The sequence below is a fragment of the Mastigoproctus giganteus genome, chromosome 1 (genome assembly GCF_048544385.1).
Source record: "Mastigoproctus giganteus isolate SK-2022 chromosome 1, ASM4854438v1, whole genome shotgun sequence".
NCBI classification, from domain to species: domain Eukaryota; kingdom Metazoa; phylum Arthropoda; class Arachnida; order Uropygi; family Thelyphonidae; genus Mastigoproctus; species Mastigoproctus giganteus.
Window position 1 is genome coordinate 41,441,148 of NC_143575.1, and position 18,773 is coordinate 41,459,920.

Consider the following 18,773-nt stretch of genomic DNA (forward strand, 5'->3'; position numbering starts at 1 on the left):
CAAACCCAGATTATTAATTTTTAAAAAGAGCAAAAGATACACGAAATCTAGATGCTGCAGAAGAAAGTTCAGACAGTGGTATTCTGCAACAGACAAAATGTTCTTTTTTGATTGTGCTTAGCAGTGATGAAGAGGAAGAAAATTAAATTAATGTACATTATCTGACATATGTATCACAGTTTGTGTAAGGTAAGACGTTTGTTCAGTTATTACTATTTAAGTTACTACTATTATAAAAATAAAGTTAAAATATTTAGTTCTTACTATTATAAAAAAATTGTGTATTTTTATTAGCTTTTGGAACGTAATCCCCCTTTTTGTACTAGTTCTTAGTCCCATATAACACTGTTTCGCATTACGAGATTTTGTATGACCCTAACTATCGTGTTATAGGAGGGTTACCTATATTTATTTCCGATGCCCTAGAATTTACTTCGTTTTGAGAAAACTAAATCAAAATCAAACTGTCCTCTCTATTATTTCGTCAAAGTAAGGTCACATGATTTCTCCAAAAGTCACTTGTCAGTTGTATATTTTGTCTAGTTTAGCAGCTTTTGCTATTCTAAGTGTGACTTCTAGTTGAAGACAAAATGTCATGTGCTGTTATGTACAAAAATTTACTTTGTAACTAATGTAACACACTTGATGAATAGTAGCCATATCCTCTTTCAGAAGCAGCTGCTTGTAATTATCATTCTACTGATGTATTCTTTTATTGAATCTCTAGCTGAGAGGAGAAACTGGGTGTCTACAGTAATTATTCTCTGATGAGTCCAGTTGTTAACAAAACTTACTCTGCAACTGAATACTGAATATATCGAAGTGAATGCACAGCCAATTTTTAGCTAATTTTCCCTCTTGGAAATATGGTAGTAAGATGTACAGTAGATATGAGTATATATAGTATTCACTTTTTCCAATATAAAATTGCTATTTCTTTAAAGACACTACTTTTTTTTTTTTATATATAATTAGTTTTGGGGGACATGATCACACCTGTGGTGAAGAGGCAGGTTATATCGAGTTAAATACCCTACCACCAATTTAATCCAATACAAAATAGCCAGGCAAATGCATGATGCATAATACAAGAAGCAAAAGAGAAGCATCGTGATGATTTGTCTCCACAATCACAAGATTCAGTGATACTCAAATGATATGAGAAAGAATACAAAAAATGCATGGCAAACATTCTCCTCCTATAAACCTAGTATTTGAGCTGGAATGGATAGGACATCATGGATCTTAATGATGCATATACTATAGGTGAAACCATGATGGTTTCATCAACAAACTCATATATACCCACTTTTCAGAAGTCAAGGTCTGAAGCAGAGAATTTTCACTTCAATTTTAATACTAATGAACAAACTCCATATAATCAACCCCTTGTAATAACTAAACCACATAGAACTTTAGTCAAAAAGAAGAGTGGTGCTGCAGTCCTAGATGGAATTATTATCTACTCTTTAAGCAATCACTTAATACACTCTTACTCCTGTACAATAGAATTTATGTTGAAAATGCATATCAGAAAATTGGCAACATGCAGTTCTTGCTTTCTTGAAACCAAACCAGGACCCTACAAGTTTGAATCACTACTGTCCTTTTGCACTTACAAGCTGTCTGTGAAAAAAAAATACTAGAAAAAAAAATTAATGCATTATTGGTTTGGCTTTTTGATGCACAAAAAATTCTAAATCTGGCCCAATATGGTTTTAGGTAAAAGAGATCTGCTCTAGAATCATCAGAGCAGAAACAAACGTACGAGACTACAAGATGCCTTCCTCATAAGTGGACATCTAGTTGCGATCTGCTTTGATGTTGAGAAAGCATTTAATACAACCTAGAAATATGAAATACTCAAAGATCTCCATAATTTTGCTATTAAAAGTTATCTCCCAAAGTTCATTCAGAACTTCCTCAATAATAGGACTTTCCAAGTGTATGTTCATAATGTTCTTTCCAGAATTTATATCCAAGAAGAAGGTGTTTCCTGGGATTGGTCTTGGGTACTACTCCATTTGCCAATCAAATAAATTCAGTTACAAAAATATGTAAAATACTATAGACACTTATTTGTATGCTGATGATCTAAGTATTTCCTGTCACATGCAAAATATGCACATGATTGAGCAACAGCTACAGGCTGCAATAAATGTAGAAGCATGGAATAGAAATAATGGCTTTCAAATCTCCATACATAAGGCAACTGGAATTCATTTCTGTAAGAAATGCTGTTTGTATTCTAAACCTGAACTAAGATTAGGAAACCATCTGATTCCCTTTGCTCCCAGCATCTGATTTCTTGGTATAATACTTGATAGAAAATTTAAACTCCTTAGAATACAGTCGAACTTGGTTATAACAAGTATCAAGGGACCGACAAAATTTCCTCATTATAACCGTTACTCACTATATCAGAGATGAGTTAAATTACCTCCATTTTTTAAAATTTTCAATAACTTGATAAAAAGATAGATTCAAAAAACAAAAGAAATATTAAAGAGAAAAAATAATATTTGTATATACATACGTGGTATTTATATTAATATGTTTGTATTCGGTTTTTAAATTGATCCAGCCAACCGTTGTTATACAAAATCATCGCATCCAAATTGTTTAGCAAATTTTTCCGCTTGGGCATTCAAGATCGGGCCATCTATTGAAAATCTAACACTTCATTTTGTAGTGAACCATTGAAGCAATGCTTTGCGGCATTTGTAACCTCTCACTTTCTAATTTTTTTTTTTTAATCTGTTATGTTCTTTTCCAGTGCCGATATGTAAACATGTTTATTCTTCCACAATGTAGATAATGTTGAAGAGGACAAAGAAACTTTTTACACACTTCAACATTTTTTGCACCATGTTCTAATCCACAAATAATTTCAACTTTTTCGTGAATCGACAGACACTTTCTTTTGTTAGTAGCAATGTTTCTGAAGGAAGGGTTCATTTCTAATTGATTTTATTTAAAATATCAATAAAGTGATCCACATGCAAAGTTCTTAGAAGTCCCAAAATCGAAAAAAAATATTATAAGTCCCGAAATGTTGACAAAATTCTCAGAAGTTGCGAAATAAATTTATGGTTTAGTGAAAACAAGACAATCAGTAAATAGGGTAGTGTGATAAGTGGAATGCCAATGCACTATTGTATAGCCCCTGTCTCCAAAAGGACAAGGTCATATACTGACTGCTAATCCGATGCGATGCGGGTGGTCATAAGAGTGAATACGCAGTTTTCATTTTTGTCTATTCCAAGAATTGGGTTTTTTCGACTTAACATTCGATTAAGAATGTTTGCATAGTTACCAAAATTTTTTCGATATATCCATGTAGTATGCCCATTATAACAGTGTGCGATTGTATGGGAATATGCATAAATTAAAATCGTTATGGCTTTGGGCTTTTTGCTCATTACAGCTGTGATATCGTTATTTCTGTGCTCGCTATAACCAAATTTGACTGTATATAAAAAATCTATGAATCAGTTGTCTAAAGAAACTCTATCCTCAAAACCATATGAGCCACAACATGGGGTACTGATTGCTATATGTTATACAGATCACTAATGAGATCCTGAATTGATTATGCTTCCCCAGTATATGATTCTGTCCAACAAAGTACATTTGAGATGTCTTGATTTTATCCATGATGGTGTTCTTTATACATTTCAAGCATCTTTCACACATCACAGATTATCCAAAGCTTATTTGCAGAAGATAATGAACCTCCACTCATCTTCACAGAAAAGTCCTCTTATTTACAATATGCTGCCAAAATTAAAAGGATTCCTAATCATCCAATATGTGAAATACTCTAATCTGAAATGGGAAAACTTCTATAGAAAATAAACCAGCAAAAAACAATCTAGCTGTTATATACAGTGGATTTCAGAATATACAGTGGACCCCTGCTTTATGATATTAATCCGTTCCAAAGATACCATCGTATCATGAAAACATTGTAATATGAATCCAATAACATTGTTTTTTGGTTATTCATTCCAAGACCTCGGAAGTTGAAATTTTTGCTATATAACTAAGCTGTTTATCTCTCTGAAAGGTCATTTTTATAATAGAAATTGTATTAGTTTTCAATAAATTTATGTCAAATAAGCACAACACAAAAAATCACTTCACTTCAGCCAAAGGATGCAAAAACAAAACACGTGGACTAGTTTACAAAAGCTGCTACTGGCTGAGGGGGAGGATCACTTCGGTCGTAGACAATCGTAAGTGCATCATAAAGTGAAATCAGTAGGGCCCAGTTAACATGATCACTAGTTAGTAGAACTAGTTTTTAGTATTTTATAGAATCAAATTTCAAAAAACTAATTCAAATCATTAAAATGCACTACACTTTCATCGTTATCATATGTTCAGTTATAAGTATCAATTTTTGAACTCCTTTGTGATATTTTTCTAAAGCACATTTCTGGATGTCACTACCATAAAACAATAAAAACAATTAGCAGTTTCCTGTTTGTTGGGTTTTTTTATTAGTGCAATCTATTATAAATGGACAGTAAACTCTATCTTATTTCATTTGCAATAATACCGGTAGCTTGAATTCTGTTGATTTTTACGATATTATGGTGAAATGTGTTTCCCCTTCACTGAAATCTTCAATCATATAAAAAACATAAATAAATTTTCAGAATAGCTCTTCTTTCTTATTTTTTAGGCTTCATAAACTTGTTACTCCTTATCTCACTTGTGCAATTTGTGCATGCTGTGTTCTTTGTTATTGATTGCTTATCTTTTTTACTGTTTTAAATTTTACAAACAAAAAAAAAAAAAAAATCAGTGAACAGAAATATCAATGAATTAGTATATATATATATATATATATATGACAGTTGTAATTAAGCTATGTACGTAAGCATATGTTTGTTTTTATTTTGCTAACCTATGGAAAATATTCTTCCAATTTTCACATATCATTTAATTTTGTTAATTGGTAAGGTAATGAAGTTTAAATTTGTGCTTTATTTCTTTACTTTTATAGCCTATGGATAATATTCCTCCTATTTTTGCTTATTAGAATCGTCGTTTAGTAGAATTAAAATTTAATTTGCAAATATGATCACAATGACCAGCGCTTACTGCGTATCGCACAGTCTATCGTAAAGTGATTTGATCATACAGTGAACCAGTTGTAAAGTGGGGGGTCCACTGTATTTTGAAAACCTGTTAAATTGGTGGCAGCTAAATTTTGAAAAGTTAGTTTCCAGCTCTATAAAATATAGAGCTGGAAATATGAAATATAGTTTCCAGATCTATTCCCATAGATCCTCCGTGGTTCAATTGTATGTTGATATATGATCAACATTTCTTAGCTTTGGGGAAAAATAAGCTTCCAAAATAAAACCTTAAGGAGTTGCAGGCTGCTTTATTTGGGTTAACAACTGCATAGCATATAAATATATGCAGACAGCTCCAAAACAAACTTCAAAGTCAGTGAATCGGTAGTTTTTTTTTTTTTTTACTGACTACCATATCATATCAGCTTCCATTGGAATGTAGCATATACGAGTTACCATACAGTATATCAAAATTTTCAATTATCAATTCCTTGCAGTACAATATATACAAATTCATTAAATTCTTTTCAAGCTTTATAGACTATGCATCCTATCTGAAGAAAATACAAACTGCCATCAAGAAACAGGAGGGAACACAAACTGTCAAAATATGCTTGCTTGATTGATTGAAAGCCTTGCTACCAAAACCGTCACAACATCAATCAATGCTGCTTGCAGAATTCCATATATAGATTATAAGCTTAAAATACAAAACACAACCAAAGGATAAAATGCATTTGAACGGACAGGAAGAAGTGATTCTTGCTAGAGTCAAATTGGACATATGCATCTAAATCACATACGCATACTTAATCAGAATGATCTCCCGCTAGCTCCAACTGCCAGATTCCACTTCCAATCAAACATATTTTTCTTGATTTCCCTATATATCAACTGGAACAGCAAAGAGTATTTATTTCTCTCTATAACATGTACGGTACTTTCCCTAAAACAAACATTAGGGCATGCTCAATGCTGATGGGATTCTTCCTCTTGCTCAGAATAATCACCCAAGAGGGCATAAATTCAAATTGAGGAAAGGCAGTTGTAGGATAGATGTGCAGAAGTTTGCCTTTAGCCAGCGGGTAGTTGATTGGTGGAACAGACTTCCATCTTTTGTTGTGAAAGTTGATAGCCTAAATAAATTTAAGGCTGAGCTGGACAGGTATTTGGAATGAATGGAGGGGTGAAATGGGATCGGTTTTTTTTTTTTTTTTTGGCTGATGCTGCATAAGTTTGCTTTCTTGCATCATATGCCTCTACTAATGCTAATAATCTCACATCCATTAGAAGGTAGAACGAACATGAGAAGTATTCTTTTTTCTAAGACTCAGGTTTAATATGTCAACGTGAAAGAGGCTGCTCTTGTAAACAAATATGCGTATAGGTCCTTTTGAAAACATGTGACAATGTTTTCAAAATCCTTTTAATTTTGGTAGCTATTGTGGCAATAGATCTAAACAATAACAACAACTTGCATCACACTAATCATAGATCATCCTGGGCTTGATCAGACTTTGGTAACAATCTGACTACTCCAATCCACTTGATAAGAAACACACCTCCACCCCTCTCTGTTTTGCCTGAACACAATTATAATTGACATATATGTATAATATACTCCCTTTAGTGCCCTTAGAATTGACAACTGGTTTGAAACATTGTTAATCTTAACATCAGGAAGATGTACTTTAGTTCTATTCCATGGATTTTTTTTTTTTTCCAGAAAATGTTCCTAGTTTTCCTTACAGTTGATTCCCCCTCCCCCAATAAATCAAGCAGTGTGATTTTGAATCAAGCAGTGTGATTTGAAGACCCAGTTGTAATTGGAGCTACATCATTTGCCACGTGATAATCCAGGTTGGATGAGGTCAGTCAGGAGTGCATGACATCACGTGATATTGGCCATTTATTTGCCAAGCCCTCAGATTACTTACTAAGGCATATAAAAAAATTAATTTTTAAAGCTTCGTAACTTGTTACTCCATTCTCACTTGCGCCTATCATATTACTTGCAATTTGTGTGTGTGCCGTGTTCTTTGTTATTGATTGCTTATCTTTTTACTGTTTTAAATTTTAACCCCCACCCACAAATGTCAGTGAACAGAAATGTCAACTAGTTAGTATGTACATGTTACAGTACATATTAATTATTCCGATTATCACATTTTTCCGATTTTCACGTATCATTTAATTTTTTAATTGGTATGGTAATAAAGGGTAAATATGTGCCTAATATATCTTTACTTTTATAGCCCATGGATAACATTCCTCCTATTTTTTGCTAATTAGAATCGCTGTTTAATAAAAGTAAAATTCAATTTACAAATGTGATTACAATGACCGGCACCTTACTACACGTAGTATAGTGAATGGTACTTTACTATGGTGAGTCCATCGTAACGTGATTTGATTGTACAGTGAACCAATTGTAAAGCGGGGATCCATTGTATTTTTACCTGTTTTTACGTGAAACTTCGGATAATTGGGCAGCTGCTTAATCAGGCCAAAATGCACTAGTCCCGATGTGTCCCAAATAACCGGAATCGACTGTATGTATTGTTCATCATCAGCCATTTTCAATCCGCTGCAGGATGAAGGCCTCTACAGAAACTATATATTGTAACTAATTAAATATTTAGATGAAATAAGTTAATCAATGGGGATGATTAGGGCTCTAAACTATTCTTTTATTCAGTTTACAATGTTAATTGGGGAAAAACAAAAATTCTTACAAATTATGAAGTTGCCTTCCAAATTACAGAAGCAGCAGGTGTAAAAGTATTAGTTCCATTTAAATATTTGGATAAATAAGCTAACATAAGTGATTAGGCAGGCACTTAAAGTGATTATTTTACCAAATTTCAATGTTAATTAAAAAAAAAAATCAATTATTGCAAAAAGACAGACACCAGACAGAGTTCATGAGTTCACAAGACTTGTAGAAAACAAGATGTTAATTTAATTAAGTAATTTTTATACTAAATCATTGTACAAAAATATGCATATGCATATTTTTCCCTATACATTTATTTGTATTTGCAGATTTCAGGCTAACAAACACAAAATGTATGTGTATTGTTGACACATGGAAAAAACTTCAACATTCAAATCTGGTGCATTTGAGAGAGGTTTTTACAACCAAAGCTTTTGGGGACCATTGTAAGTAAAAATTTCATTATTTTATAATATGTTAGGTATAAATTATAGTATTTCACAGATCTCGTATGTGATTTGTAGATATTTAAGTTAAAGTTGGTTTGGATAGCAAAAAAAAAAAAAAATGCATTTTTAATGTCAGTAGGTGTCACATAAAGAAGCACAGTTGATTCTGAGCTCCTCTGTACTTAATTATGTTAGTTTCTAGATAATGACATTCACTATTCCTAGTCTAACCATCAAATCAGATCATGTTGCACTTTATTGTTTTATTGAAATAGTTACAAAATTTAATAAAAGAGATTAATACAATTAACAGGACCAGGGTATGTCTGCTAGGGGCAAAGGTTGATGACATTGTAGAGCAGATATCATCTTTTAAGGGCACAGGTGATGTTGTTCACGTTGGAACTAATGACATTAAGAGTAAGAGATCTGCAGCTTTCCTCAACAAGTACAGGCCAATGTTGAAAAAAAGTCACAAGTTAGGGTTGAATGTGAAAGTGTCTGCAATTCTGCCTAGACGCGATAGGAAGGAGTATATGATGAGAGCCTTGTCTATCAATTTGGCCCTAGAGAGATTGTGCAAGGCTCGAGGGGTAGATTTTTTTTCAGCCTGGTCTGTGCTTGTTGACAGGAGAGACTGCTTCTACAGGGATGGGTACACTTAAATAGAAAGAGTGCAAGAATATTTGCTGATGCTACGAGGCAGTGTTAGGTGAGTCGGAAAACTGCTATCTTGGGGGGATACACAGACTAAAAGGTTAACAGTGGCCGCAGGCAGAGGCAAAAGTGATCCTTGCACTGCTTCTGTTAGAATGAGCAGCAGCCTGGAAAGCAAGGTAATGAAGATTTCCAGGACTACTGGGAGTCATAGTGGAACAAGTAAATACATGGGCTGTGTTAGAGTGACTAAGAGTAGGAACAGGTGTATGTATAGTTACATGTACACCAATGCTAGGAGTATAGTTAATAAGTTTGATGAGCTTGAAGTGCTAGTCAAGACATCAAAGGCAGATATTGTTGGGATATCAAAGATGTGGTGTCACACAGATATAAGCAGTGCAGAATTGGAATTTGGGGAGTACAATGTATACAGGAAGGATAGACAGAACAGGAAGGGAGGAGGGGTTATGCTATTAGTTAAAATCTAAGGAAGTGCATCCAATTGATGTTGGTGTGCAATGCAATGTTGAGTCTGTTTGGTGTGACATATGTACTGGGAAAAGAAAAATGAGAGTAGGTGTGTGTTATAGGCCTAATGAATCTGATGCGTATAATGAGCAATTGTGCAGAAAAATAAATGGGCCAGTAAATCAGAATGTCTTCTAATGGGGGAATTTTATTTCCAGATGTTGACTGGAACTTGTGGGTTGGTCACCCGCACACTAGTAAGACTTTTGTGGATTTATTAGATAACGCTTTTCTACAGCAATATGTTTGAGAGGCAACCAGAGGGAGTAATACTCTTGATCTGATTATCAGTAGTGATTATTCATACATTAAGAATTTGCAGATAAAAGAACCACTGGGTGACTGTGATCACAATGTACTGATATGGAAATTACTTAAAGATGTAACTACCATCAAGGCTAAAGGAAAGGGCTTTTGCTTTTGTAAAGGTGACTACAGAAGTCTCAGACAGTTTTTAAATTCTGTATAGTGGGATCAACTGATGACGTTACCAACATTGAATTCTAAATGGTAAGCCTTCAGGGACTTAATTTTGTAGGCTACTAGGCTTTTCATTCCAGCTAAGAAATACTGTTCAAGGTTTAGGCCTAAATGAATGTCAGATGAATTAATGAGGCTCATGGCAGAGAAGAAGAATATATGGGATTCATCTAAAGTATCAGGTGAAACAGAAGCTTATGGCAGGTATAAACTAGTCTGTAATCAAGTCACAAAGGAGGTTAGGTAGGTGAAGGCAGATTATGAGAAATCTGTGGCAAAGGATGCAAAGAAAAACAGCAAAGAGTTCTTTACTTATGTAAACTCTAGAAGGAAAAGGATGGATCAGATTGAACCACTTAACATAGATGGGTTGACTATTGAGTATCGTGCTCAGGTAGCTGATAAACTGAATGAGTATTTTGCATCTACATTCACACATGAGTTATTCAATGAGGAGAGTGCCAAATGTTTATCAAACGCTAAGTGATTTTGTAATAACTGAGAGCCAAGTGGAGGAGAAATTGTTGAAGTTAAACATAATGAAGGCACCTGGGGTGGATGGGATCTATCCAGTTATATTAAAGGAGGCAGCAAAGGAAGTAAGCAAACTCTTAGCCATAATTATGAGAGATTCCTTGGACTCGGGAGGTCCCCATGGACTGGAGGTGTGCAAATGTGTCACCAATTCACAAAGGGGGTTTAATAGGTGACACAAATAACTGTAGACCTGTTAGTTTCTTGTGCCCCGGGAAAAATAATGGAATCACTGGTTAAAGAAGCATTGCAGGATCATCTAGACAAGACTGCAGTAATATTTAAGACACAGCGTGGGTTTGTTAAAGGGAGGTCTTGTCTGACCAATTTGATTGGATACTATGATGTGGTCACAAAGGAACTGAATGCCAAAAATAATTTTGATATCATATACTTGGATTTCAGGAAAGCTTTTGATACTGTTGCACATGGAAGACTGCTATATGAATTGGAGAGTTATGTCATTAAGGGTAAGTTTCTACGATGGATAAAGGGATGGTTGAGTGGGAGATGACAGAGAGTGGTAATTAATGGACACTGCTCTTCATGGACAAATGTTATTAGTGGGATTCCCCAGGGTTCGGTTTTGGGCCCATTGTTGTTTTGTATATTAAAGGTATATGGTTTAATTGCCAAGTTAGCAGATGATACAAAGGTTGGCAGGGTTGTTAATAACAGTAAAGACAGCATGCTACTCCAACTGGATCTAGATAAGTTGGGCAAATGGGCTGAGAAGTGGCAACTGAAGATTAACATTGACAAATGCAGAAGTACTGCATATGGGTAGCAATAACCGAAGAGAAATGTACCAACTATGTCATACTACATTCAGGGAAGTGGAATAGACGTGGGGGTAATTGTGCAGTCAAATATGAAGTTTGCCGAGCAGCACAGGTGGGCTGCCAGGGCTGGTCATGGAATTTTGTCCATGATATATAGGAATTTTGCTAGCAGTGACAGGGAGGTGATTATCCCATTATACAAGGCAATTAAATTGTATACCACCTAGAGTGCTGTGCACAGGTCTGGAGGCCTCATTTTAGGAAGGATGTATAGTTGTTAGAACGAGTACAAAGAAGGGCAACAAGATTGGTGAGGGGAACAAAGGGGTGCTGTTACCAAGAAAGGCTTAAGTTCTGCAAATTGCAGTGCCTGGAGAGTAGGCATAAGCAAGGTGAGGTGATCTGATTGAGGTGTATAAGGCCTTGAATGGGTTGAGCAAGCTGAATGCTGATGGGATTCTTCCTCTTGCTCAGACTAAGAACCTGAGGGGACACAGTTTCAAATTGAGGAAAGATAGTTGTAGAATAGATGTGCAGAAATTTGCCTTTAGCCAGCGGGTAGTTGATTGGTGGAACAGGTTTCCATCTTTTGTTATGGACGCTAATTGCCTAAATAAATTTAAGGCTGAGCTGGACAGGCATTTGGAACAAATGGAGGGGTGAAATGGGAGGGTTTTTTTTTTTGGCTGATACTGCATAAGCTTGCTTTCTTGCATCGTATGCCTCTACTAATGCTAAATTCTATTTTCCCATATATGAGAATTGCTGAAAACTGCAACAGATAATGCTGAAGAGGTGGTAACTGCTACATGCAAGTAAGCATGAAAACTAAAAGGCAAAGTACCTAATGAAAAATAAACAAAAATAAAAATACCAAAATAAACAGGCAAGGGCCTGTTTATTTTGGTATTTTTAATAAACAGGCAAGGGCCTGCATTCAACCAGCGAATTACAGCAGCATGGTATTCTGCAAATAGTATTAGTGCAACTGATGCCTGGAAACATGCAAGAAATCCCATCTATCTGCTTTTGCCCATCATCTTTGATAGGCAAATGCAGATACCCACTGTGAAAAAAAAGAAAGAAAATTATGTAAAAGAAAGTTTAGAGAAAACCACAGTGGGCACTTCATCAAGGAGACATAGACCCTGTGGATATTCCCAAACCGGCACATTTCTGCCATGGCCTGCTCGTCAGCAAAACAACCATATAGCTCCCCATGGTTGTGCAAACAATAAAGACAAGATTCAACAGAAACCGTATCCTTAAATGTGGTTACCCTGATAACCAAGAAAACTCAAAGAAACTGAAAAGATGAAATGTACATTTCCATCAAGAAATAAACCCTTCACAATTTGTATACCACAGTAAATAATTTTAATATACGAGCATTACATTGCAAACCCTTTACTGGGTTTTTGAAAAGTCAGAAAGGATTACAAATTGGCCTTTACCTAATTGATGATGTTATATCTTATGAGGTGCCTCCAATCCAGTGTCTAGTGTTCTCACAGCCTCTTGTTTCCCAGCCCCCCACCATGCTCCATTAGTCCCTGCTTAATTTTATTTGTTAACAAGCTCATTCCACAGTTCCCCTATATTTTGCCACTTGTGTCTGTTTAAAGCCACCTAGCTGAATTTCTTATTGTAGCTTTTTATTTTTATTTTTTCGAGGGCTTCCCTCCCCTCCCATTACCACAAAGTTCCTTATCATTATACTTTCAAAGGTAGATTCATGAAAGTATAATGATATGATATACAGTAAAATAAAATAGATTGCACAGTCTCTCTGGAAATTATATGAATTATGTTCATCGTTCGAGGTTGAGACAAATCACACTGCATCAAAACAAATGAGTTTAGACACATCTCACACTTACCTCTACAGTAAACTTTCACTCATTTATTGCAGTGTTATTGTCAGCTGATAATGAAGATGTGTTTCACATCTCATCATTTTTCAAAATGTCCGAGTGTGCCAAGCAGTGTATGTATGTGTTAAATTTTACTTTAAAATCAGAAAAACCAGGGGTAAAACATTTGATCTTAAAATATCATGTCGGGACTCTGCAAGTCCATAAACTAACACCATCATTTTAAAGAGGGTAGGGAGTCCATCAAAAGTGATCCACAGTCTAACCCTCAACTTCAACAGGTGATGATATCATGCCTCAATTTTGAACTTTGGTATGAAATAACTGAAGATTAACTCCATGAAATTGCTGAAGAAAAAGACTGGAAAAGTGGAATTCTGAACACTGGTTGCTTGCACTATAATGCAGTGTCATATATATTTTTTTCTCTTTTTTCTTAGACTGAAAAACCCTAAAAGAATGTTAAATTGCTGACATACGAATAATAGAGTAATATCAGCTTTTGGTAATTTTGGAATTGACTTTTCAAAATTGTTTCCAAGGGTGGGAAAATTGTTAAGTGCATTGCCTCAGAAGGACAATATTTCAAATGGGATTAAGTTACCTATCCCATGAGTACAGTCAGTTCTGCTATAACATGCATTTTCGCAACACGAATTTGCTCCAGTGTGACTGATACGTTAGAGAATGATGGGAGTGTAACACGATTTCCGCTGCGAGTAATACCAGGTGAATGGAAAACTGGGCACCAAGCTAAACGTAGCAACCTGTGCAGCAATACATACAACTTTATGTCAACTTCAAATGTGTGAGAGCTATATTTCCCATTATTAATGTAGTTGTATTGGTTGGGGAGGCACTGCCGTCATTCGCTGTATTCACAAGATAGCACGTGATATTGTAGGCCAATTTACATTTTCAGGAGCATCTTTCCGTTCGAACAGAAATTGCATGAGACGGAATATTGTGAGCAGAGGAGCATATTTCTGGAGGTCACTACCATAAAAAATTTGCATAGCAAACTCGATCTTACTGCATTTACGATAATGCCGATAGCTGGAATTCTGTGGGTTTTTACAATATTATGGCAAAATGTGTTTCCCCGTCCACAAAATCTTCAGTCATATAAAAAACATAAATAAATTTTCAGAATCTTCTCTTCATTCCTATTTTTTAAACTTCTTAAATTTGTCTCACTTGTGCAAATTGTTTCCCGTATTCGTCATTATTGATTGTTTTTCTTTTTTACTGTTTTAAATTTTACAATAAAAAAAAAAAAGAAAATATCAGTGAACAGAAATATCAATCAAGAAAAACATATCTTGTCAAGGTAAAGTTCTATATTCAATGTAATATTTATTTATTTATTTATTAGAAATTTAAGATTTAAACCTGTGCTAGCAATGTGTGAAATACCATAATGCGGAGGATTTTAGGAACACATTTACCACGTTATAGTAGAACTGACTGTATGCTTATTGTCACTATGTTATAGCAGTCTGGAACAGACCTCATATACAGTAAACCCCCGCTATTCGCGGAGGTTATGTTCCTGAGAAATGCCATGAATACCGAAAATGCGAATACTGAGTTATGGCTCCCATAGTAATAAAGGAGTTCCGTTCCAAAGTATGAAATATATAAGAAAAACTAGTCTAAAACTTTGTCTATGTATGTATTATATGTACCTTCATAATATGACTATGTACATAGTGAAATGCAAGCATCGAAATGAAAATAAGAAACAATTTAATATTAAATTTAATATTTATTAGAAATTTAAAATAAATCTTTCAAACCAGCACCTTTGCTAGCTACAAAACTTATCCCGACAGTGCTATCACCAGTTTCGCTAAAGTGTTGATAAAGGAGTTTTGCCTTTTCACGAATGATGAGTGAACTTAATGGAATTTTATTTTGAGTTTGGTCTTCTATCCACAGATTTAAAGCTTTTTCCATTTTTTCTAATTTAACATCACGAGTTACAGAGCAAATTTTTGAAGCAATTAGCACATTTTCACGGACACTTCGGCGGACTTTTTCTTCCGATTTTTTGATTGACCGTACCGTTGACTCATTGATTTTATAATGTTTTGCCACTGAGGAGACACTTTCACCATTAGAAATTTTGTCTAATAACTCAATTTTATTCGCTAATGTCATCACCTTTCTTTTCACATTTCCCTTGTTATTCGTAGCCATAGTTTTGTACGGGTTAGAAAGAACTTGTCCACAATAAAGTCACTTTCTTCCGTTAACACACTCGAAAAAGTCTGTTTTACACTGCAAAACGGTAGATTTATCACTTTTGTAAGCATATCAATTTATAAATTTATTCAATTTATAAGCATATAAATTAAAAGCAAACGACAAAACCTTCCATGACAAGCGCATAACACATACTGAACATAAGGATTAGCGAGAAACATCCACGCTCGTGATTTTGTCACCCCTCTCTCCCCCACCCACTGAGCGCTGTTTTGACCGGGAAAGATAATTTTAGCCATGCCCATGTTTTTTTTATGGCAGAAAATGTTCACGGCGCTTTAAAATTCACCATTTTTTTAGGTTTCATTTTATATTAAATCAGCGACTGCGAAACCGCGAATACAGATACCGCGAATAGCAGGGGTTTACTGTACATACTATTTGCTGATGCAAAAGAGGAATACACACCTACTGTCTTTTTTGCTGAATTAGAAAGGAATGACTCCTTATAAAAGGATTCTTTGTAAATTAGAATGCCAAGTTTGCTTTAATTCCCAGCTAACAACTATTTTATTAAAATTATTCCACAGCACTTTGTTTCTATTTTCATTAGTCTTGTGTGTGTATATATATTTAGCCAATTTTTTTGCTTAGTAAGCTGCTGCACACCACCTCACTGAAACCTTTTTCTATCTGATATGCTTATTAATTGACTGCTATGACATTTTTTCATTAAAGTCTTAGAAAACATCTATATTATACAGAATATTCATAATAACTGCGCAATCCTACACCAACCGTTATTAAATAAAATAAATAAATAGCATTGTATTATATTAAAATAATAATGATACAAATAAATGAAATAAATAGAATGATATAATTCCATCGGATAAAACTGATAAAAAGGTAACTGTCTACAATAAAATATAAAATTTAAACTGCTATGAATAAATTACAATAAACAATGTAGATAAAACACAGGATAATAAAAGCACTAAAACACCTTAGCTTTCAGAGGCATCCACCTTCTTTTTCAACAGTGAGGTTTATCGTACAGCACATCCTTAAATATCAGCAGGCTCACAGTTCTGAGCACGTGTTTCTGCAGGAGCATGTGGGCAGTATTCTCCCCATGTGCACTGGAACCGGAAATGGCTCAGGAGCGTGCCAGGCAGAACTGCTCATCAGGTCCAAGAACCACCCCCCCCCCTCAAAGACGGGATGAATGCAGATTCCCCTGTCTCTCTATTAATGGTATTGCTCTCAGAGCAGCAAATCTGAAAGCTCTCGAGCCATTTGCGATCCCAAAATCTATGTGCCCAGTCAACAATAACAGCTTCGTCTGGGGAGATTTGATGGTACTCCTCCCAAAAATGTTCTGCCACAGCAGACTTCCCCTAATCCTCGGTCTTTATCGCATTCATATGCTCTCCCAGATGATCTTTAAGCCGACGTTTCGTTTCACTAACATAACATTCCCCACAATCCGAGCACCTTATCTTATACGCAATCCCACTTGTACATTCCCTTGGTATGAGGGCCTCGACCTGTGACACAAGTGTGCACCCCCCCCCGGCAGCTGCACACTGCGTGTCTAGTAATCGCACAATACCCGAGTTATACACTCAGTTAGGCCTGGATAGTAGGGAATGTATGCGGTGGCAACTGGTGTAAACGGTTCTCTTCATCCTTGCTCTGCTTCTCGGATATATTTATCTATGATCCTCTGGGGGTAGCCATATTTTCTGAGATCCACTGTGACACGTTTAATTTCTTCTTTTCTGTCCTCGGAGGTCTGCTGTGGCAGAACATTGTCGGGAGGAGCACTATCAAATTTCACCAGACCAAGCTGTTATCATTGACCGCGCACATAGATTTTGGGACCGCAAATGGCTCAAGAGCTTGCGGATTTGCTCCTCTGAGAGCAATACCGTTAATAGAGGCAGGAATCAGCATTCATCCCCTCTTTTTGGCCCTGGCAATTTATACTTCAATAAGAACAATCACCACCACGACAGAATATTATGGAGGAAGCATTCTTCATTGTCTTCCAGACTTGCAAGAAATTGTAGAGCAAATTTGAGATGCTTTCCACAGTCATCTGCTTGAAGAGATTGAACCCAGAGGATATTATACTGAAATATTTGAAATGTTTTACAGTGAGTTGTTCATGCAGCATACCGTGGATATAGGCACGTCAAATTGATGAAATATTCAGTAGTGCTACCCTTCAGATTTTTGTTCCTTCTCCTTCAAGGAAAGCTTTGGCAACAGTTTCTATATTGGTACAGGGTCAATCTTGGATTTGTGTTTCTCTACTGCAATACCTTTATTTTATCAATAGTTTCTATATTGTTATAGGATCATCCTTTACACAGTCTATTGCACATGTAACCTGTTTCCTCATATTTATTTATTAAGTTATTCAGAACTTTATTCATTCAAAATATTCTGTCAATCCTTGATAAATTTGGTTGTTCAACAGACAAAAAATGAAAAATAAATAATTTAAAATTTTTTTATAAAATGAAATGTGAAACTGTAAAATGCACCACATAATTGTATTGATAAAAATGCACCACATAACTGTATTGATAAAAGCACAAATAAAATATGTAACTCTAAAAAAATTAAAATAAGTATAATTGATTAGTTCACAGCATATTCTAAACCAGTGTTTCTTAATCTGTGATCAGCAAGCACTTAACAGATGATCTGTTCAGAGATTAGTAAACCATAAAAAAAAAACAAAAGCAAGTTCTGTTACTTTTTATAACAGATGTGGTTCCTGGCCAATATCCTGAATGCATTCTAATAATATTTCTATTATCTGAATAACACCAGCATGTAAAAGACAAAGGCATAGGCTAGCCATTCATCCTCCTCCTACTGTGATACTGCTTGGGTGCTTAAATGCAGATGTTCCCTTAATTGCCTTCACAGAGCAAATAAGGAAGGCTTTAACTCTATAACTGTATTTTTCCCTCTCTTCCAGCTATTGTGTTTGTGTATGATTACCACCCCGGAGCTGACACTCTTATGAATCGTTACTTTAGCCAGCATTCATTATCACCTATTAATGGTTATCTTCCTGGAGTCTTTGCTGGTGGAGATGGTATTACAAGGCCATATTCGCAAAATAAAACAGGTAATTTTAAATTTATATTAAAAAACTTACAAAGCATGTTTATTTCTTAATGCAGTAAAACAAAATATAAACATGTTCTTTTTGTGTGACTATTCCTTTTGAAAATGTGAAACAGTACAAGAAAAGGAATCCACCACAATAGTAATCACTATGGATTATCTGTGTATTGATTTTTTAAGATGAAACTGTGTCGTGTGATGGGTTTGAGGAAACAGCAGTAGGTATAAAAGCACGAGGCATAATTAAAAATCACAGTATAGATTTGACAACATTCAAATTTTAAAAAATTAATAAATAAAAT

General features: G+C 35.1%; 1 protein-coding gene across 1 annotated transcript in view; it reads left to right on the plus strand.

The window, feature by feature from the left end:
• Positions 1-18,773, plus strand: part of PAN3 (Poly(A) specific ribonuclease subunit PAN3) — a 181,464-nt gene that overhangs the window by 87,008 nt on the left and 75,683 nt on the right. The window contains exons 9-10 of the mRNA XM_090372386.1: positions 8,136-8,252; positions 18,320-18,472. Coding sequence (XP_090228512.1) covers positions 8,136-8,252; positions 18,320-18,472 — 270 coding nt within the window. The remainder of the gene's footprint in view (positions 1-8,135; positions 8,253-18,319; positions 18,473-18,773) is intronic.